At 38.3% G+C, this 22,765-nt stretch overlaps 2 protein-coding genes and 1 long non-coding RNA gene across 3 annotated transcripts in view; all 3 read left to right on the forward strand.

Moving 5' to 3' along the window:
- The first annotated feature begins 1,936 nt into the window (after window positions 1-1,936).
- On the forward strand, window positions 1,937-14,669 carry LOC100743911 (sortilin-related receptor). The gene is made up of 11 exons (XM_003492286.4): window positions 1,937-2,210; window positions 4,205-4,471; window positions 4,614-4,775; window positions 4,856-5,119; window positions 5,209-5,474; window positions 5,554-9,812; window positions 9,897-10,150; window positions 10,296-10,773; window positions 11,092-11,301; window positions 11,420-13,102; window positions 13,481-14,669. The coding sequence occupies exons 1-10, from the start codon at window positions 1,950-1,952 to the stop codon at window positions 11,479-11,481; spliced, it is 6,483 nt and encodes a 2,160-aa protein (XP_003492334.1). The 5' UTR covers window positions 1,937-1,949; the 3' UTR covers window positions 11,482-13,102; window positions 13,481-14,669.
- On the forward strand, window positions 2,217-3,291 carry LOC112213462. The gene is made up of 2 exons (XR_002947358.2): window positions 2,217-2,535; window positions 2,625-3,291. It is a non-coding gene; the product is annotated as an uncharacterized LOC112213462 (long non-coding RNA).
- A 4,194-nt stretch (window positions 14,670-18,863) lies between the features above and the next one.
- Window positions 18,864-22,765, forward strand: part of LOC105681236 — a 29,634-nt gene continuing 25,732 nt past the window's right edge. Inside the window, exon 1 of the mRNA XM_024370198.2 lies at window positions 18,864-22,472. The gene's annotated coding sequence lies outside the window, so the exon portion shown is untranslated. The remainder of the gene's footprint in view (window positions 22,473-22,765) is intronic.

Raw genomic sequence — 22,765 nt, forward strand, 5'->3', positions numbered from 1 at the left:
AAATCGATGACACTGTTCGCTTTTTTCTAGTTTAATGCATGTGCATTTAGTGGATATTTTTTAAACTATTTGGAGTCGCATTGCTACACTACACACAACTTAATATTTCATAGCTATGTGTTTTATATATAAATATAAATATATATATAAATATAAATACGAGATAACGAAGAACAGTAAATTATAAGAAATAAAAATGATTATAATAGAAAATATATAATAATTGTAAAACTATCTAATAATTATAGTTGTACGAAATCCTAAGAGTATTTCCATCCTCGTCCATGAATCCTGATAACATTTTTAGATTAGAGATTAATAAGATAAGAAGAAGGAAGGCAAGATTATAATTTTATAATACCATTTTATCTTAGACAGTATAAGCTTTAAATCTTTGTATCTTTGTTTGGGTCAATTTCAACTTTAAAAATTTGTTGTTTTTATAAGACAAATTTTTTATGAAGTACAAAGTTACAAAATTATTGGCACAGTTGAAAATATAACAGAAATTTTATTATTCGCTGTACATATATTTCGTATTCTATTTACGTATTTAGTAATTAGAAATGTAAAGAAACTTTTTTTTAATCATACGCTCTGCTTGAATAGATGTGCCGAGAGCAGAGGGAGACCTTGATGGTGTCGCCAGGAAATGATAGTCATTATCTAATGTAGTTTTATTATTACATACATTTGAGAGTCACCGATAAAAGTACTTACTTCCCCAATGATGACTTTCAATTTTATTACGAACCTTTTTTCCCATTGATAACTACGTTGACAATTATGCTCCAATTTATATTTGAATAATATTAATTTGTAGCCAGTAAACTTTACGAGTGTCTTAATTACGTTTTAATTGTTCGTAATTGTAATTATTTTGAATATAACTATTATATTTATTAATTTACACAAATTAGATGCATTGATAAAAATACTGTTGTTATTCAAAATAGTGCGTTAACAATATCTTCAATGATTTTTAAAAATAGTTACCAAACAATTTAAACTTAAGCGTGTTCCAAAACGCAATCAATAATCGTCACGAGGTATGGCTGCGTCTTCAATGCGCGACATCTTCCTTATTGCAGGTTTTATTTATTATACAGAAGATGAAATTGTACAAAATTTAAAAGAACTTGAAGATATTACTTTTTTTCTAATTTTTACCTTAATCTAATATTATGAATTCTTATCTTGCAAAAACTTTCGAGATCATTCTGTTTAAAGATAAATATACAAATGACGAAGCACGCATGCGCGTTAAGACGCATTATATTAGACATGCAGTTCTTCATCTTGATATACTCTACATAAATACACACATTGTCGTAATATATAATATATATATATATACGTATATATAAGGTGTTTCACGCAACGAGGTCAAACTACAACTCTGACCCCCTAGGAAATAGAAACATTTTTTTAGAGAGTATTATGATGCTTACGTCGAAAATTTATTAGCATAGAAAACATTTTAACTTTAATTCTGAAGTGCAGAACTGACTGTACGAATGACAAGGAAAGATGTGACGCAGTAACCTTATGTTTATTCTAATTTATTTCCTTCTCTTTCATATGATGAATTTCATGAAACTGAAACGAAATATTTTTTAAGATAATTATATTACACACGACCAATATAATACACTCTTTATACGGAATAAAACAAACTCATCGACTAAAATATACAAAACTTTAAGTTCCATTTTAAAAAATAGGGATAACCTTACAGTTTTCAAAACTACTCAACTTTCACAGTAGATGTGTAAATACTTACATCAGGTCGTGATTCACTCGAAACTACTTAATTTTACCTAATGAAACTTTTTTTCTACCCTCCATCATTTCAGAATTATAGTCTGGTCCAGTTGCTCGAGACACCCTGTATATCTAGTTATATATATTTGTACATGCCATGATTAAAGAAAGTCAGTCTGAGCAAGATGGCCGGCCGGACGACTTCGGTCTTCTATTATTCCGCATTTATTTTACATTTTATGTTGTTAACGAGTTTTAATAACGGACAGAGATTCGGTGAAAAAGCGAAAACCCTTCACATTACCGAGGACTATGAATCTTATGGTTATAGGCAGCCTCTTGTTATAAATCGGGATGATTATTCCGATGTCAGGGAAACGTCAGCTAGTCGAACGCGCAGGGATGTTCCGCTATTTCCAAATAACAATCCAAACATCACAACGAAGGTACGATATTATATTTTAATATTTTACCAACAATCTGTTTCTTTTGATCCAGTTTGCGCATCGGCAATGCCATCGATTTATTTCCCGCATAAGTTAGGTTGTTTTTGTTCTCTTATCATTCCTTGTGCATACTTGTTACTCGCCGATAAGGTGCGTTTTTAGAATTTTATGCGGCAGCTAATAAGGCCGGTATACATAGCGCTGCCTTTGTGCTTTCAACAGCGGAGAACGTAATTGCCGTATTATGTCCCTTCCGGACTAAATTTAATCAATCTTGACGAAACGGAGTAACGCGTCATGGTTGTTCTGTTATTGACACGCAGAGGTCAGTAACCGCTCTATCCGTCTCCTTTATTTTCTGCGATGGATTCTCATCTTTTTCCTCCATTTTTCATTTTTCTATTTCCTTTTTAGCGATCGACCGAAACCCATATTTCAAATAAAGCACTCCAGTGTTTGTTATCGAAAAACCACGGTTTTTTGTTCGTCTTGTATCGTGTCAGCTGAACGAACAATGCCTACTGACGAATTACTCCAATTGAAATCAATGACATGTTTCATATTTATCATATTGTGTGCTCATGAATTGGAAATAAGGTTGTCCGACGAAAAGAATACCTAGTAGCGTTCTATATTTAGCTAAATCGAAATCGTAGAAATCATTGTTATTACAACTGGCCGCAATTCTTTTTTCTTTGTTTGTAGTGGCTCGTCTTATCTTATTCGATAATTATTGAATTCGATAGAAGTGTACTTTGACTTCTTTACTCGAAACTATTTTTCGTACGGGTTTTACGTAAAACCTATTCGAAATGTTTTCACGAAATATACGGCGTGATAAATGAAATGAAATAGCGCAGTTTTATTTTCCCTCAAGGACAGACGTTTATATTAACAAATATGAAATGTTCTGATGATGCATAGTGTATAAGCAGCGTGTGTCAGCTACTCATAGGTAATACGTGTCATTCCAGCGAATGCAATTAAATCCAAAGTAAGATTACAGACTAAAGTATTTGAGTGGATGACAATAAAAGAATACATATGTATTATATTAGTCAGTTAAGTTGATAAACTATATTAACAAAGCTTACGGCATTAGTCACTCGTATTAGCTCGTAACTCGTATTATTTATCTTTTGCTACGAACTCCATCTAGGGATTCAATTACTTAACAGAATAACAATTATAATAAAACCCGAGGTTTTTAATCTGGAATTTTGTAATGAATTGAAAAAAGGAAAAGTAACATTCTTTTTATATTTATGTATGTTATAATACATAATTCATTATGTTAATTATTTATGTTAATTGAAATTATTTCAGAATGAAGTTAAATAAATATTTTGTCCGCAAGGAAATAATATTTTATGATAAGTAATATGTACAGAATAGATGTTAAATTAGTGAATAAATATTGCCAACGATTTTTCAGAAATTCCTTTCACTTTTTTTCACATGTGTAATGTAATCACACTGCAGAAATCCTTGAAGTTATTTAAGACCGGGGGAAGAGAAAAATAAAAAATTACTTCGTACATTTTAGAGCTTACGATGCGAGCTGACGATATCTCTGTGGTTTAAAATTTTATTGTGCAATTCGTCGTAATAAATTAACGATATTCACCGCTTGTCTATCACGTCATGCTAATATATTAGGTAATCCACAGTTCATTATTAGAATCGTTAGATCATAAAAATTTTCCTGTATGTATTTTCACAGTAAGGAGTACGCAAACATTTTCCATGAAGTGCAATAACTAATACATTTGACCTTCGTTCAATCTTCACTGAGTGCAAAACAAATTTTGTACTACATTTTTTTATATTTATACGAATCAATGTATGTATATAAACACGTTAGTGCAATGTTTTCCTCCATATCATACTTGTACTTTTCAGTTCATCCTTATCTTTATCTATGTTGTGACTGATGATATCTCTGATAACTTCACGTTTGGAATTAATGTTTCAACTTTTTCTTTTCCCCGCAGATCAATGCTTTAAATGATTCCCATCAACAGTTGATAGTTCACTGGGTAGGAGAAAGATCCAATGTGATAATATGCTTGGCAAGGGACAGTACACCAGTGATGAAATTGCAGAGCAGCGCAGCTCCAACACCTACTAATCCTAGTGCTGTGTATATAAGTTATAATTATGGCGACACGTTTGTCAATATAACTGAAAAATTTCGAATTGGAGATGATCAGTACGCTACCCTGGACAAGTTTACCAATCATCCAAAATATTACAGATTTGTAAGCTCATATTTCATTAGTATTATCTTCCAATTTTCATTTATAGCCGAAGAGCTCATAATTATTTTATTATTATTCTAGTTTATTCCATTTGCATTTCATTCATTTTATCGTTTTAACATGATTCAACGTTTTTTTCCAGTGTATCTTTGTGGACAGTACACACAAGTTACTTTTCATTACACCAGATAATGGAGAAATGATAAATAAGGTGCGAGTACGGTTTCATCCTAGTGAAATCTCGTTTTATGAAATGGACGTTGATATTGTCCTTGCTTTGGACAAAGTCAGTCCTGTGCCCAATGTAAGTTTTGATACTCTTCCATTAAAAGTAATTTTCAGTTTAGAAAAATGATTCCTATGCTTCTATTATATTGGTTTCAGCTATGGTTATCATCGAACACTGGTTTCACATGGATGATATTGCGTCCTTACGTGAAAGCATTCTTTTGGTCGCCTGCACCGGCTTTGATAATCGAACGCATGCATTCTGATGGAAGAAACACCGTTTACCAGATTGATTTGCAGAATAATTTGCTAAAAGACTCAGTGACTCGCTTAATCGGTCCGTCGACAGTGATTATCTCAGAAGTGGAAGATTTTCAAATTAGAGGAGACTATAGATTTGCTACTTCAAAGAAAATAAAGGCACGTAATAAATCAAGCTTATAAAATTTTATCCGGTATATATCTTGACCAGATATACATTGCGAATAAACAAAATTTTTGCTTCGCAGAACGGAACGGAACACCTGGATCTTTTCGTATCTTACAAGAACTTTAGCTTCGTCAAGGCCGAGTTTAATACGCCTTTGCCAATTAAGAATTATCATGTCGTCGATGTTTCACATAACAGAGTTTTTGTTACGGCTTCTCACGATGAAACGCATGTCAATCTTTATATATCAGAAATTATAGATGAGAAAATGGCTACGTTCATATTATCTCTCGAGGGAATTTTTACGTTTTTCCCGAACAGTACCTGGAAAGACAGTTGGTTAAAGTAATTATCTCAACTTATTTCAAGCAAACAATTAGAAGGATAAGGAACGAATGACCAATTCGTATGTAATTTTTTCCAGTGACGTAGCGGATGAAACATTTACCGATCTGTACAAAGTAGAAGGTCTCCGCGGCATTTATATAGCGTCGCAAGTAAAAGGAGCACCAACATCAGGATCTATTGGACTCGAGCATTTAGTTTCCGTGATAACATTCGATCATGGTGCGACATGGAACAGTATAAAACCACCTGCTGCCAATCACGAAGGTTTCTACATACACTGCGGTAAAAATTGTTCGTTGCAGTTGAGCCAACGTTTCAGTCAGCTATATCCCGTGACAAGATCGGTATCTATTATGAGTTCGAAGTCTGCTCCTGGTATTATAATGGCTACAGGAGTGATAGGGCCAAATCTCAAAGGTCACCCTGCTCTATATGTATCGAGAGATGCTGGGCTTACTTGGAAACAGGTCCTCAAGGACTACTACTTTTTTAACATGGGAGACCATGGTGGTCTGTTGGTAGCCGTTAAGTACTTCAAGTCACGCGGAGAAACCAGAGACATTTCTTACTCTATTGACGAAGGGGAGACCTGGCAGTCGTACGAATTCAATCAGAAAATGTTGCGCGTATACGGACTGATGACCGAACCAGGGGAAAATACTACAGTTTTCACGATGTTCGGTTCAGGTAGTGGCCAGCACCAGTGGCTAATAATCAAGGTTGATCTGAGGAACGTGTTCGAAAGAGATTGTACCAAGGATGATTTTAAATTCTGGTCGCCGACGAGTACGGATGAACCGGTGATGGCTTGCGTGTTAGGCCGGAAAGAGGTCTATCAAAGAAGAGCATTGAAAGCTAATTGTTACACGGGGATGGATTATGATCGACCAATAAAGACGGAAATATGTGGATGCGATATTAACGATTATCAATGCGACTTTGGCTTCGTACGAACTGGAATTCCTTATCACTGTATCAGAGATAAAACCATGACTCTCTATGACCCTTATGCTGTACCGAGTACCTGTGAACCTGGCGCATTTTATAATCGAACAAAGGGTTATGTAAAGATGGCCGATGATGAATGCATAGGTGGTTTAGCGCGAAATTTCGAGCCGGACGAGATTCCATGCCCTATAGAGGAAAAACCTGGATTCTTATTGGTAGCTCAACGTGAGCATATTTCGCGAATCAATTTATTAGACGAGAAATTGGTAACACTACCTATTCACGATTTAAAGAACGTTATAGCGATCGAGTTCGACATGAGGAACAATTGTCTGTACTGGGCGGATATTGTCAACGACACTGTGGGTAGACAATGTTTCCAAGATGGTGTAAGTTTTCCCGAAATTCTAGTAGAAACGGATTTAAGTTCCATAGAAGGAATGGCTCTCGATTGGGTCTCTAATCTCCTGTATATCGTTGATGGCGTTAAAATGAGGATTCAGGTGATCAGGACAGACATTTCTACCATGGGAAGAATGCGAAGGACCATCCTAGGACCCAATAACTTGCAGAAACCCAGAGGAATAGCTGTTCATCCAATGAATGGGTATATGTTTTGGACCGATTGGGCTCCGGGAAATGCTTCTGTATCGAGAGCCAATCTGGATGGAACGGATGTGAAGAGACTGTTTGTGGAACCAAACGTCGAATGGCCAAATGGAATAACTATCGATCACATAGCAGAACGGATCTACTGGGTGGACGCCAGGCAGGATTACATCGGATCTAGCGACTTCGATGGAAAGAAATTCAAGAAAGTGATCTCTAAAAGTGACAAAGTGTCACATCCATTTGCTATAGCAGTATTCAAGGACAACATGTATTGGGATGATTGGAAGCAATCTATGATATTCGTCGCAGATAAAGATCATGGTTTCGGCATCACTTCTATCATAGGTCAATTGCCTGGTCTGATGGATCTCAAAGTATTCGCGCACAGCATTCAGCAAGGCACCAACGCTTGCGTTAATAATACTTGTTCGCACATTTGTGTCGGAGCACCTCATGGTGGTTATGTCTGTCTTTGTCCTGATGGGATGGAAATGATCGATGGCAAGTGTATGTGTCCAGGAGGAATCACCCCGTTCGCCAATTCCACGTGTCCCAGGGTAGCCAGTACGTGTGCCCCAAATCAATTCGCTTGCGCTAATGACGTATGTATTCCATCATCGTGGCGGTGCGATCGGGACAATGATTGTGGAGACAATTCGGACGAGCTCGGTTGCACGTCACAACACACCACGTGTACGCCAAACTTTGAGTGTGATGACAACAGATGTATCTCGAAGCACTGGGTCTGCGACTTCGATCACGACTGTAAGGATGGTAAAGACGAAATGAATTGCAACTATCCACAATGTACGGAATCACAGTTCAGGTGCGCAAACGGTAGATGCATATCACACAGATGGCGCTGCGACAATGAGAACGATTGCCGAGACGGTTCCGATGAGAAGAACTGCAGCAAGAAGGTATTCCCCGGCACATGTAGATCCGACGAGTTCCTTTGCAAAAAGGATGGAGGTTGTATACCAGCTAGTTGGAAATGCGATGGTGAACCAGACTGTGAAAACGGAGAAGACGAGAATGAATGTAGCGAGATGGTCTGCGAACAGTGGCAGTTCACGTGCAATGTGTCGCATACTAAATACCGTTGCATATACAGTTCATGGCTTTGCGACGGGGACAAAGACTGCGCCGATGGGTCTGACGAGGTTAACTGTACCACTCAGCAACCACCGTCACTGGCACCAATTCTTCCTAGCAGCCCTTGCAATAATTGGATGTTTATGTGTAATAACAAGAAGTGCGTGCCATACTGGTGGAAATGTGACAGCGTAGACGACTGTGGAGACGACTCGGATGAAATGGGTTGTGGTAACGAGGATGTTGAGGAATGGACGGTGGTATATCCTACGGAACAGGCTAAGGTCTGTCGGGAACATCAGTTCCAGTGCTTAAATGGCGATTGTATACAAGATTCGTGGGTTTGCGATGGCTCCAGTGATTGTACTTCCGGTGAGGATGAACTGCACTGTGGCGACAGTGATCAGCCTTCCTGCAGAGAGGATCAATTCACGTGTCGTATGGACGGTTCATGTATTCCCATAAGGAGCGTTTGTAACGGCGTGGAGGAATGTCCAGATGGTAGTGACGAGTTAGGTTGCTCCGGAGAACAACACTCCAGCCCGGCAGCCACGCCATCTTGTTTCTTTGGTTTGTTCCCCTGCGACGAGATACGATGCTTCCCTCTGGCATCGTACTGCGATGGTAAACAAGATTGCGTGGATGGTTTCGACGAGAGCAATTGCGAGAAGAATAGTTCTCGTGTTTACCAGGTGCTTGTGATGGGAGTGGACGAGCGATCGGTCACTGCTACCAGCTTGTTCTTATATTGGTGGATGCCATTGCCCACCAACGTCAGCTTCGAGTTCCTACCTTCGATAGCGTACGCTGTACCTGGAGCGAATTGGACCAACGCTAGCCACTGGATCGAAGAAATGGAGTATCAATTTAACAATCTTAAACCATATACTCGTTACAACATGACAGTTCACGTTAGAATAAAGGGCCAAGCCACGTCATTCCCGCCAGCCAAATATTTAATCGCCACAACGGGTGAAGGTGTCCCGTCAGAACCTTGGAACGTCACCGTGACTCAAAAAAATGGAACCACTGTAGAGGTCACCTGGAAACCACCTCTGCATCCGAATGGACCTATTACCGGTTACGAAGGATTCGTAACGCCACCTATACCACCTGTACGATTCTTCAGGCAAAAGACTTCCGCTTTATTAGACATGCCATTCGAGGCAGGAAAGAATTATTCATTCTGGGTAATAGCAAAGAATAAGGAACGAGAGTCTGCCTCGTCTAACGTGGCAACTTTAATCTTTGATGGATCCACTAATATCGACAATATTGAGGATCTTAAAGTGGAGGCGGTCACCAATCACTCAGTGACTCTGTCATGGAAGAAGATGAAAGATGTTTCCTATGTCATTACTCCGAGAGGTCCGACGAAATACCCTGTACTACCGCCGACTATCAAGACGGAGAATCGCGTGGAGATACTGAAACTGGCTCCAGGAACTATGTATAGTTTTGAAGTCGGTGCCAAGAGGAAGAACTACGTTGGCAAGACAAAGACTGTTACTGCGACCACGGAGGGCACTCCTTTGCCGACTGTCACGAACCTGGTTGCGCAATTAGTGAAACCGCACGGAACGTCGGTAAAGCTTACTTGGGACCCGCCCAAAAGCACCAGGAAAATTAAGTGGCAGTATGGAATTCATTATGCAGTGAAAATGAAGGAATTTTTCCAAAGTAATAGCCTTGTAATGTAAATCGTAAACATGGAACGATCGGCAATTATTTGATTCATTAGTTGAAAATTAACTGTATTTTCAGAATATAGGTATTTAACGACAAACCTGTCAGCGACTATCAAAGAACTGGAAGCCTGTGAGTCTTACGTGTTTGCGGTGGGCGTGAACGGAGATTATGGCGCTGGGCCATTGAGTCAACCAGTCTCGGTATTCACACATTTCAATCAACGGGCTCCGCCAAAGAAACTAAAAGTTACTCCAACAGAGAGGCTCGATACCATAATTATTTCTTGGAGCGCAAGTTGTCCTAACATCGACGAGCCAATTAGATATACGGTGAATAAGAAATTTCAACGATATGAATTATTGCATTATATCTTTCCCTTGAACTGAAAGAATATTCTTGCTATATCGTAAAATTAATTTGGAGAAACTACCTAAGTATTCGTTTGTTTAAAAGTTACTACTTTTAAAATTACAGATCACCGTAACAGAATCGACGCTCAAAAAGCATTTCGTAGTGACTTTGCCAGCAACGAACGAATCTGTTATGAAGCATACATTCAACTCGATTAAACACGGCGGCAAGTATCAAATAACGATATCCACGGATGTCGAGAACGCTCTACCCAGTCAACCGGTTTTCTACACGGCACCAGACATTCCACCTCCTCATCAAGTGAAGGTTCTGTATGATGAGCAGCGCTTTGTTGTTTACTGGCAAGAACACGATTTACCAGATGCTATGAGAGACGAGAAGTATCATTACGAGGTTTTGGTGGTAGAAGGATCACACGTAATGAACGATTCGATCGCCAAGATATATAAAAGCGATCAGCCACCGTACATATACAAAGGTGTGAAACCGGATACCATTTACTCGTTTGCTATTCGTTTAGTCACTGAGGAAGGCTACCAGAGTCCTCTGAGCGAAGTGTTTAGCACCGTACATAGCGCGGGTAATTATCTGAATATAGTTATAGTCGTTGATTTCAATAACAAATTACCGTAAATTTTACTTTTATATACAAGCTTAAAAATTGTGATATTTACAATATGGGACACCTCACCGATTTCGCCGAGTGTCAAAATATGTTGCTGTATTCGGTTTGTAATATATTCATTTCATATCATTATCATATTTTAAATGACTTATTCGATATCGGCGAGGTGTCACTGTTATTATATAATTACCAAAAAATTATCTAACAAATATTGGTTTAATTAATTTAATTTTAAGCAATTTAATGTAATTAACAAGAAATTAATCTTTTTAGAAGTATCATCGTTACCAGTGACTATAGATACGGCTAACATTATTTCGTATGCGATAACAACATTTTTTCTGATCCTTGCTTTGGGAACTGCGTTGGCATACTTTATCATTAGACACAGAAGATTACCCAATAGTTTCACGCAATTTGCTAATAGCCACTACGACACTAGACGCGGGCAGGCCACCTTCCCCGGTACCACAGACGGCTTAGGTGAGTCTACAATCCATTTAACAGTATAATTTAATGCAGTATAATTTAAACTGTTGGTAATATTTATCTAAGAAAATGTAAAAAGATTTTCAAAATTTCCAATTTTTTGTAATTTCAGAAGAAGAAGACAGTCCCGTGATCCGAGGCTTCTCCGATGATGAGCCATTAGTAATAGCATAAGCTCGCGAAAAGTATCACACATAACAACATAACACGCTCACACTACGAAGTATAAACAGGTACATTACACCCTCTATATATATATAATATATAGAATATATATATATAGAATATATATATATATAGAATATATAATATATAGAATATATATTATATATATATATAGAATTCGTATTATATATATATACATATATATATATATATAAAATATAAGTATATATAATAATTACATATTAGGAGAAATGTGCCAACACACTATTGATACGAAAAAGTTCGAGATAAGAGACGACCTGGTCATAAAAGTAGAAAGCTTTTATGAAAGTGGCTCAAGACTGACATACACACACATATACACACACATGTACACAATCTATACTCGTGGAAAGTAAACCAAGATTGATCGAGAGCTCTTCGGAACACTTACATGAAAGGTTTGTGACTATAACGTGAGAAAAAAATATCACACGACCCTCTGTTTGTAGAGTACTATTATACGTGTACATGTTATATACATAGATTTGATTAAGTATACGGATGATTAAGTTTACGTCATACCGGTGGGCCGTAAGATAAAGATGGGAACTGTTGTTTGTTTAATATCTATATAAAGGTAAGACAAAAAGATGTGAGAGTAAGAAATGACGAGAAAGAGGTAGAAAAAAATGAAAGAGAATTTGTATATATCGGAAATATTTTGTACCAACTGCCCAACAATTTTAAGCTTTTTCGAAAGATGCCATATATGACGTTTACTATTGGATTTGTACTATATGTATAATGAGAGAAAATCGTTTCATGATTTGATCAATGCTTTTATTATATGATTTGCGTTACTTTTTCTTATTTTCTATGACATAACATCGTGTAAGGCTCGTTTTCTAAAACGCGGAGTTCCAGTCTCTCAATCAACGCAAAATATTTTGTCCCATTATACAGCAATTAATGTCAGAAAATTAGAGGCTACTTTTATAACGAAATCATACAGCAACTATGTAACAAAATCAGAGGCTACTTTCGCATTTGAAATACTCGTTATTAGCTCCGCTGTTTTGTAATAAATCCTTTTTCTTCTCTTTGTATACACACGACGTTAACACGAATGAGCTTGTTCATAGTGATGATTAATACGATATGATCGTATACGTTTACAAAACAGTCAGGACAAAAGCTTGTGACGATGGTGAAAGTTCCGTTAGCGATAGAAAAGACAAAAAATAGAAAGACGAAAAGAATAAGAATAAAAATGGTTGTGTCTTCGCATTAAACAAATTTGTGATTGAGAAGCATTTTTACTTTTAAACAATTGTGACTTTAATGTAACTCGTATACTCTATTTGGTCGCTATAGTTCGATGAAAAGAAAGAAAAAGAAGTAAAGAGAAGCCAGTTTGGATCGTTACAAGGCAGGCAGGGTTATAGATGGCACTATTAGATGCATGTGAAACTCGAAATATGTGCTGCTTATTTTTAACTATTTTTTTTAGAGGAGATGTTATGTAAACGGAAGTCATGGTAGCACGATTATGAAATTACCTGTGCTATCATAGATTTGTAAATAACGAATACTTGTTACTCGATCAGCTAAAAAGAGAGAAAAAGAGAGAGAGAGAGAGCGAGAGAGCGTGCGCACGAGAGAGAGAGAGAGAGAGAGAGAGAGAGAGAGAGAGAGAGAGAGAGAGAGAGAGAGAGAGAGAGAGAGAGAGAGAGAGAGAGAGAGAGAGAGAGAGAGAGAGAGAGAGAGAGAGAGAGAGAGAGAGAGAGAGAGAGAGAGAGAGAGAGAGAGAGAGAGAGAGAGAGAGAGAGAGAGAGAGAGAGAGAGAGAGAGAGAGAGAGAGAGAGAGAGAGAGAGAGAGAGAGAGAGAGAGAGAGAGAGAGAGAGAGAGAGAGAGAGAGAGAGAGAGAGAGAGAGAGAGAGAGAGAGAGAGAGAGAGAGAGAGAGAGAGAGAGAGAGAGAGAGAGAGAGAGAGAGAGAGAGAGAGAGAGAGAGAGAGAGAGAAGAGAAGAGAGAAAATACGTATCTTAAAAACATGTTCGGCTTTTTTACGCGATGAAGCCGAAGGTTTAGTATAAGCACGCAAGCTTGTCATTTTTTAAATTTTCGAGGTTGTCTTAAGTAAATTTCATATTTTATTCCAATGATATGAATCTGTGAACACTGTATAATTTTTCAAAAGTGAGATTAAGATCGACTTTTGTCTGGTGCACAGAGTGTTGGAAGAAGGTAGTTTAGAAATTAAGAAATCAGTAGTGAACAGGATTATTAAATCGATAATTTCATCGTTATATTTTTTAACAAGTAGTAATCTTATTTTTATGAAGCATGATATCATTAATAATATTATAGTGTTGTTAATATTATAGTATCGATAACAATATTAATATGAAATTTAACATTAATTTAATATTTTTCAATCTTATTAGTACTATGAAGATTTAATAGATTTAACATTACCTCTTTTCACATCCTGTGCAGAATTCTTTTTACGAAATTCTCTCGGATCATTTTACAAGAAGACTTTGCATTGAATCTTTTCTCAAACGATTCTTTGATGATTTAATGCTCAACAGAGACAAGACGCGAAACACGTGGGTAAGCTGCTACTCGTCATCACTTAGGTCCATATGAACAAGAAGTGTTCTAGCAATACTATCGAGATCTATTCTATCTATTGTAAACACACAAAAATCAAGGTTTGTGTTAATCGAGGTCCGTTTACATTAATCTCAAGTGCACTGTTCTGAAAATTTTCGTAATCGTAACACGACAATATTTTATATTCTAAACTCGCTATTGTTAGCCTTTATCGAGTTTGCGAAATGATTTTACAGCCATGGCCTTTTCGAATACGTGTCATTTTTGAAAGAGATATTCTCCATGTTTTTTATATTATCCGTCTTGGCTATGATATTCGTTCGATGATCGATTAAGCATTTCTAAGCAACAATAAAAGACGATTAAATAAAAAGACAAAAAAAAGGATATATCACTGTGTAAAACGACGAAAGATTGCCGGATCGAGTGCTTCGAGATTAAAAAAAGAAAAAGGATTCCAGCAAATTTTGTTCTCGTTCGTTTGCTGCGACAACATACGTGACGCGAAACAAAAGAGTGGAGAGCGAAACATTTCGCGAGAGCGAGGATGTCGAAAGAAACGTAGGTTGTACGTGTAAATCTCAAGGGTTATATAGGAATATAACAGTGATATATACATAATATATAAATATCTATCCGTATACATATAATATATTTGCGTGTAAATAAATGAATTTAAGGCATACGATTATCATAATCTTTATTAATTTTATACCATTATTCCTTTCCATCCAAAATAAACAAAGGATGATATTAAATTCTAAAAGACGTGAAATTTTCATGTTCTCAGTTCATTTCATTTCTTTTTTATCTCCAATAGAACGGACAATTTAAAATACACTGACGGAGAAAAGAAATTATTAAAAAATTGCTATTCGTATTCGAATATTAAGAACTCTTTTACTGTATACATTTCTTACTATGTTTTCAACGATCATCGCTAACAATAATTAAAATCGTTCTGCGTCTTAATATCTCAACTAAATTAATATCTATCAATAGGGAAACGAAGAAATAATTTTCGATACAGACATTTCTATCCGAGAACTGGTTCTCGGGTAATTTGTAAAACGAGGTTGTCGTCGCTCTACTTTTTTTGGCAATGCGACGAAGTGGTAACGTTTCCGCCGATTGTCAAACTCTCCGGCCAAACTTCCGTTCTCCATTTCAGCCGGAAACGATGAAATTACCAAAATCAGTAAAGAAACTACAATACATGTTTCTTCAATTAACGAAACGTCAGTTTCAGTGTACTATTTCGTGTACAAAAGAAATTACAAGAAGAACCTAATTACTTACCCGTGTGTCAAGAATGACATTCTAAGAAGGATACAATACATACAAGTATCTACTCGATTAATTTTTACTACTCTGAACCCACCATACGATGTTTATCCTGGAATTATCTAATTTTGATTAAACTACAAGTCATTAAAATACAAATCGTATTTCATAATACCAATCTTATCGCGTGATCATTCGCTTCTGACATTATTAATAGAACGTCTATCTAGAGTTATTATTTAAAAAAAGTTGGAAAATCCGATAGAGGTGATATAAGAGCCCGCATTAAACACTGCTTCGATTTATCCAAAGAGCAATTTCATCTTCGATCAGCTTCGAACTTTCACGAAACTCGTATACACGTGCGATTTCAAAGATAAAATAAAAGCAAATATAAATCGGCGCTAGGAGATGTTTCTCCTCGTCCCATCCTCCCAGACACAGCAACTATTAGGTCGTCCGAAAAGTTTCTTTCGTTTTATAAGGAAGTAATGGATGCACAACATTTTCCGTTTCATATTATTTTATCGAATTGCGTTTTATCGAATATCGATCCATTTCGTTCTATCAAACTAAAGATCACAACGTCCCACAGATTAGGTTTCATGTTCGTAATAAAGATGCATCGTTGTAAAACACGTGTCTGTGAAAGAAAGACACGTCTCGGGCAATCTAATAAATCCAGAAATTGGATTTAACTGAATGAAATATAGATCCGAGTGGTTTATCTCCGTTTAAAAGCGTAGCTCGCGCTTTTGTTCGACGTATGGAGGAGTTTCGAAAATTCAACATCGCCATCGCGTTCGATGCGTCGTTACGCTGCGGGACGCCTGTGAACATGGCAGAAATCTGGGCTACGCACGTGCAAATGTACCGTAATAATAATTGTTTCCTTAATTACAGCCACGGCGTATGATTATGCGTACGGTTCGTTCGTCGCGTTCTTTTTTCACGAAGATCGCGCCGCTCCTAGAAAAATTGGTTCCTTCGCAACCGTTTCGGCGACGTACGAATGCGAGCAATGATTCATCGAGATCAGCTAACGCGTCTCTTTGAAATTGCGCGTGAAAGTACGACGGGTTTGCAGCGATGAGATCATCGAGAGGTGAAGCATGGAATCGCGTGGGTGACCATGTGGTTCGCGTTAAAATTCCCAATCTTTTCGTAGTATTTTCTCGTCGATAAACGAATCGAAGTGACGTTGCAAGCGATTCGAGGGATTATGCGTCGGGAAATATGCGACCAAGCGTTGATTAGCATAGGACGATAATCGAAGCGAAAATGTTTATGGATTTATAGGTTTTATGGTGCGAGAATACAGAGAACGCGTATAATATGGAAAAATAAGCAAAGCATCGAAACGAAAGCGATCAACTTGTGACGATATTCAAGAAATGAAATCGATCTTTATCTAAGTTCTATTCTGTTAGCCACGAAATTAATGGAAATATAAATTTACACGAAGATTCGTAGTCTAGTGATTATAATTGGCAGCGTGAATGTGTCAAGTGTGTGCAGGTTTCTTAATTTTTAATTGGACAGTATTAGTTGTAATAAGATGTAGAGATGTTATATTCATGGGAAGCTGTTTCATTTGAAATTCCATTTAATTTCAACTTAGTTAACATCTTCTTTAATTAATAAATAACACCTCCGACTCGTAGTTGGTCATTTGCAAAGTGTAATTGCCACTTGATAAAATAATTACGTGCCCGTCACGCCTTATACAGGCAAGATAATAGCGATCAACGAACAATTTAAGTACACAATATCTATATTCATGACGTACGAGCAAATCGTTGTGTAACTCGTGTAAGATTTGTTTCAAGAATTATTTGAACCGTCGGTGTTAAATTGAAGCAAAGTAACAGTAACGTGCCGGTGATATTAAAACGGCATGAACAATTTCGAGGCAGTGAAAAAATTGTGCGTTGTAGATAGAAGATTCATAGTGCTCTTGAATTACACACACACACGCACACATATATATATGTAATTTACAAGTTACATTATAATATCCGGCCATATAATATAATTAATAATTTCCAATCGTTCGGTATCGTTGCATGTGCATCAATCGTTAAACAAAAACAAAAAAGAAATATTAAATCAAAATTCAGATGGAAATGAGTTGGGATACACGTTTGACGCGGTTGGAAGATTTTTAACGATAAAACGTAAATTATGAGCAGAACGCTGAGATACTACTGTTGCGCTGACATCGTTCCCTATCCTGGTATTGAAATCACTCTGAACTCTGAACCATGCGTTCCCTGATATGCCTAACGCTATATGCTATGCTATAAAAATGGATCGAGCGCTTTACGTCAGTTCTTTTCCTTTCCTTCTTCTTCTTCTTCTTCTTCTTTCTTCTATTCTCATAACAAAAAAAAAAGAAAGTCTTCCAAAATTGCGATCTTGTGGCGAAAAAATATGCATAGAAACATCGATAGCGATTATTAAAAGACTAACCGATTATTTTATTAAACCGATCGACTTTAGCCATCACAATCTTCATAGACATCTGCGCTAATTGGTATTCGAGTTACGATTGTATTGTAATCGCGTCTAGCTATTATAATTTTATTTGTTTTTACAATTCTTCTGGTTCGCGAGTTCTCTGTAGAATGTTCATTATCTTCTTTTACATTCTATTGCCGTCGTTTATCGACTTGTTTCTCTGTCATTTCTACCCGTACTCTGTATCCGTTTTACTTTTAAAATTCCGCCTAGATGATCCGACAGTTTTTCCCCCAGTTTTCTTACGTCCGTATTCTAGTTGATTATTATTTCGTTGCAATTTCATTTATTATACTTATTATCTATCGATAACGAGCATCGAGAAGATTGCAAATGATTGTAGACGGGCTCATTAACGCTGCAACTAGACGCTTGGAATCCTATCGAGAAAATGGAACGAGTTTCAGTTGTAAAACGATCGACCAGGAGCCATGAATTTAATTGCTGAGCAAATAGCTGCGCACTGGAGAACAATGGGCCGTTCGATGCGAACAGTTACGGGAAATTAGCCCGTTAACATAGCGCATTAACATGTTACAACGTTAAAGTGTTAGCGCTTACAGCGAACGACAGACACCTTGCGCTTCGCTCGAGTTTCCCGGTTTCGATACAAATCGTTTCACAGCTTTCCTTAATTGAACGCGCGGCTGCGAATTAAAGCGAAACGTTAACAGGTCGGAAGTTGTCTTTCCTGACAGCGAAGGAGAGAGAAAGGAAGAAAGTATCGTCGAATTTTAAGCATCTTTTCGTGCCTCGCGTTATGATACAGCGAGTATCTCGATTTTATCGTTGCTTGTGTCAGGATGGAGAACAGGAAGCGATCTTCAACGCGGCTACAGGAACAAAGTTGTACATTTAAATGAAATAATAAGAAACGGCAGGTCGAAATCGAAGTTGGTAAAAACGTTGAATTTTTTCTTTCGATATTTAAAAGAGGCGACAAAGAAGATTCTCTTTGCCCGGATTAATCCGAGCCGAGAAAAGATCCGAATTTGTATCTAAGAAATATTCCAACCGATACTAAATCAACGATGTTTAAGAATGTTTAAGATGGAAATACAGGATGGTGGTCGCTGGTAACGTTCAGCGGTGCGCGCGGTTTTAAACGAGCAAAACACTAATACAGAAAAGACGAATAAAACGACAGATAATATTCCTAAAGTCGTCGGGAATAAAATACACAGATCTTAAAATATATTTTTCCATTAGCCTTTTATCCCTCTATACTTTGCCGATCGAGTTTTTCGATCTCCGCTAAACTGCCGATGTCGCTCATCGGAGGCTCCTAAAGCCAAGAGATCAGCTTCCCGGTGAACAGAAACAGCCTTTCCTATGGAACGACCATTGGGTCACAACGAACAATAGGTGGAAAAAAATTGATCGATCGAGAAAGCAGGAACGCGAATACGTTGGAATAGCAGTGAGCGTGCAATTGCACGGCGATTCTGAATATCGACACGAATCTCCGCTTTCGAGGCAGCGGTATTAGCCGCGTGAATGGTGTTACCGGTTAAACGGGAGAATCGTGGGAACGAGAGGCGAATGAAACAGACCTAGAAAGAGGAGGAGGAGGAGCAGCAGCAGCAGCGGGAGAAGGAGCAGCAGGACGAAGAAAGGGAAAAAGGAAAGAGGAAAAAGACGAAGAGGACGTGCAGCAAGGTGAAAGAAATACGGTCGGTAGGGAGAAGGTCTTCTCCGCCGTAAGCAACGAGGATATCGCGATCGTGAATAGCAAGGACACGAACAGCGTTCGCGAGTAGCTTCCCAGTGAAAGAAGGGATATCCGAGTCCCCACTATTAAATGGCTCGACTCTGACGCGGTAAGGAGAAGCTACATCGGGGGCGGTAGAATACCACCAGCCTCAGTGCAATTTCGACACTCGTCTCGCAGTCACTTGTCACAAAAGGGCGATCGTTTTACGATCTTGTCCGACTCTTGCTCCGATTTTACGATCTTCGAAACGTGAGAGAAAGGTATGCACCACCAAAGGATGGTGATAGAGGGCGAAGGCGTTTGATGGACGCGCGAAGAACCGCGGCACGCCGTTCGAGTTGCCGAAGAAACAGATAAAAGATGCGCCGGATCGTTTAAAGAGAAATTGTAGGATTTCGTTGTGGAAGAGAAGCGCGTTTTCTTTCGCGAAGAATCTACGTTTCCGGATGAAATTGTCGGAGAGACCGGATCGAAGGACGAACGAAGATAGAACTGTTTAGAGAGAAACTCCGAGGCTACGCTTTTGGCGAGCAACTGGAACGCGTGGAAGAAGTTGGAAGGAAGAGTTTGTTTAGAGAGAAATTGAATCGTATCTCGCGAACGACTACGGCTATTTGGCGAGGTACCCAAGAATATCGTAAATGAAGGAACAGTCTAGATAAGAACAGAGAGATTTTTCTCCAGAGGGTTAAATTTCCGCGACACTCCGTGCTGGAACACGGCTGTGCCAAAAGAAAGACAAAACGTTGGAAAATGTGGTCGGAGAACATCGGAGAGCGATTCTCGTCAAGGACAAAAGGGTAAAGTTGCACAACAGGATATTACGAAAGAATTTTTGCATGAAATTTGAAGGGAATAGGATAGAGGCGTATTACGGTGGGAAAAGAAGGAATTAGAAGATGTAAACATTGGTACGATCGTGATCGTTTGACAAATTGGACAGCACCGCGGAGATCGGTAGCCTAACGCAATTGCCTTAAGCACAGGTTCTGGCGTACCGATAAAAGATAATTAGCCTGGCGATAAAAAATTGAAAGGAGTAAGTTGACTTGCAAAAACATCGATAGGAAGAGAAAGTAACTAAAGAACGGCATCTCTAACAAGCTGATTGCTATGAATCTCGACAGATTTCAATTACAAATAAAAGAACCGTTTTGTGTAAGAAACTATTACGATCGAGCGTCGTTATTTTTATTTTGACCATCGACCAAGCTGGCAGAAGCGCCGTATAAAGCGATAAAAATAGAAAGGAATTGTAAACGAAGACTCGTAAAAGTCGGGATTCCATTAGCGCGAAAGGAACAAAGGATTTGACAGCGAAATAGAAACGAACTGCTTGAGTTTGCATTTTCGTGGAAAAGATCGAGAAGCAGCGGACGGTGAAGGAAGTGACCTGGTCAGAGGATTCTTCTTCAACGACGAACTTCCACAAATTGAACGTTTCCTGTGATTTTACTGGAGCACGAACGACCGTGTCCACGAACATGCAAGACCTCTTTGATGGCACGCAATGACACAAAACGCGTATTTATTTCTTCGTCGATTAGCGTGTCTACCTAGAAACGCGTCGTGCCGGAAGCCCATTGCAGAATCATCAACGTCTCTTCGATTCGAACATATCTCGGTCACAGAATCAATCTGTCATACATAATTGAACGAAACAAGGAGCATATTGCCGCTTTTTCGATATTCCTTCGATTTCTTTCCTTTGACACGATTCCGAGATCATTTACCGACGATGATAACAGGAAAGACGATCTCTTCGGTTCGAATAGAACGTGACGAAGGATCGAGGATTTAGCAGACACGTGACACGTACGCTGGAAAATGATCAAAGAGGAAGGACACTGTATTTCTGCGATGTTTCTCTGCTTTCATGCATCTGCAGCATTCTAAGGTCGTGATACTTTTCCAGGGAAATTATTAGAAAATCTGATCTTTTCAGATCGAACAGACGCGTTCGAATGATCGACGATCTGTCGCGAACTATCCAACGACTCGTTACGAAGAGAAAAAGAATGTCACGGTTCTAAGATCGCATCTTCGGGGAAATAATCGATAAATATAACCCCTCGATCGGAAACAGAACACGATCGAAGGATCAGCGATCCATCATACGCGATCGACCGAGAGGCGAAAGGAAAGAGAAGAAACACGCTACTACCTTCGTAACCGTTTCCTTGATTTCTTGCATCCAACACGACTTCAAGATCGCTCCGCGACAAAAATAATTAAAAAACATAATTCCACGCAACTTTCCTATGCGTTAGCCCTGGAGCAGCAACGATCGGATCGATAAGAGCAGATCGTATAGTCGTGGATGGCGAGAGACTCGAAAGGACAACCGCCGGAAGCGAAGAGGAAAAACGACGAATGGTCGGAGAAGAGTAAAAACGACACCGGCGGAGTCGTTCGAATCAGAGAAAGCAGCAAGAAACGATTCGAAGCGCAAAAAGGGATGAAACGTTTCGGGGCTTATGAGGCGTGAAACCAAGATCGCGAATCTCTTCAGCGAGTGGTTGGTTTACGGACGAGTGGACGAGTACATAGGGAGGAGACTCGTACGTTACGAGGCGAGGATGATCGTCGAGCAAGTCGACAAGTTGGGAACGAAGCGAGTGTTATAGTTGGACAGGCGAAGAAGAAACAGCAACTGCGAGTTGAAGCTTCAATTATCATTATTCTCTTTGTCTCGAAGAGCGTATTTGAATGGCAACGATGAGAAATTTATAGAACATTCCAAAGAATTGAAGATTTCGTTCTTTGGAAAGGAGAGACTGTTCTTCCTGGAAAGAAGAAAACAGGAGAAGAGATAATTAGCTGCGGGGAAACCATACGAGTCTGACACGGTATTCGCATCTCCAAGAAGAAACTCTGACAGGTGAGTAACGAAAATTGGATATTATTCGTCTGTAAAAAAATAATCAAACTCCGATGCTTCTCCGTTTACTCTTTTTACTCGATAGAACGATTGATTCAATAAGATAAACGTTATTAGTCGTACGAGATCTTTAAACGAAATATAAATCGGGATAGCAACTGAAATACAAAGTTTTAAACGTTTTTCACAACACGATAATATTCAGCGATAAATTTAATTAACAAAATGACGGTTCCTAATCGCGTGAGATAGCAATTTCGCAATGAAGCTACAGAGAAATAGGTATATCAAGT

Source organism: Bombus impatiens, unplaced genomic scaffold (assembly GCF_000188095.3).
Source record: "Bombus impatiens unplaced genomic scaffold, BIMP_2.2 scf_0670, whole genome shotgun sequence".
Taxonomy (NCBI): domain Eukaryota; kingdom Metazoa; phylum Arthropoda; class Insecta; order Hymenoptera; family Apidae; genus Bombus; species Bombus impatiens.

Excerpts from the sequence above, each read along its gene's own strand:
- LOC100743911 (XM_003492286.4), top strand. The coding sequence starts at position 1,950 with ATGGCCGGCCGGACGACTTCGGTCTTCTATTATTCCGCATTTATTTTA. Across the intron at positions 10,151-10,295 it reads ACGAGCCAATTAGATATACG|ATCACCGTAACAGAATCGAC; the intron begins GTGAATAAGAAA and ends TTAAAATTACAG. Across the intron at positions 10,774-11,091 it reads TAGCACCGTACATAGCGCGG|AAGTATCATCGTTACCAGTG; the intron begins GTAATTATCTGA and ends TAATCTTTTTAG.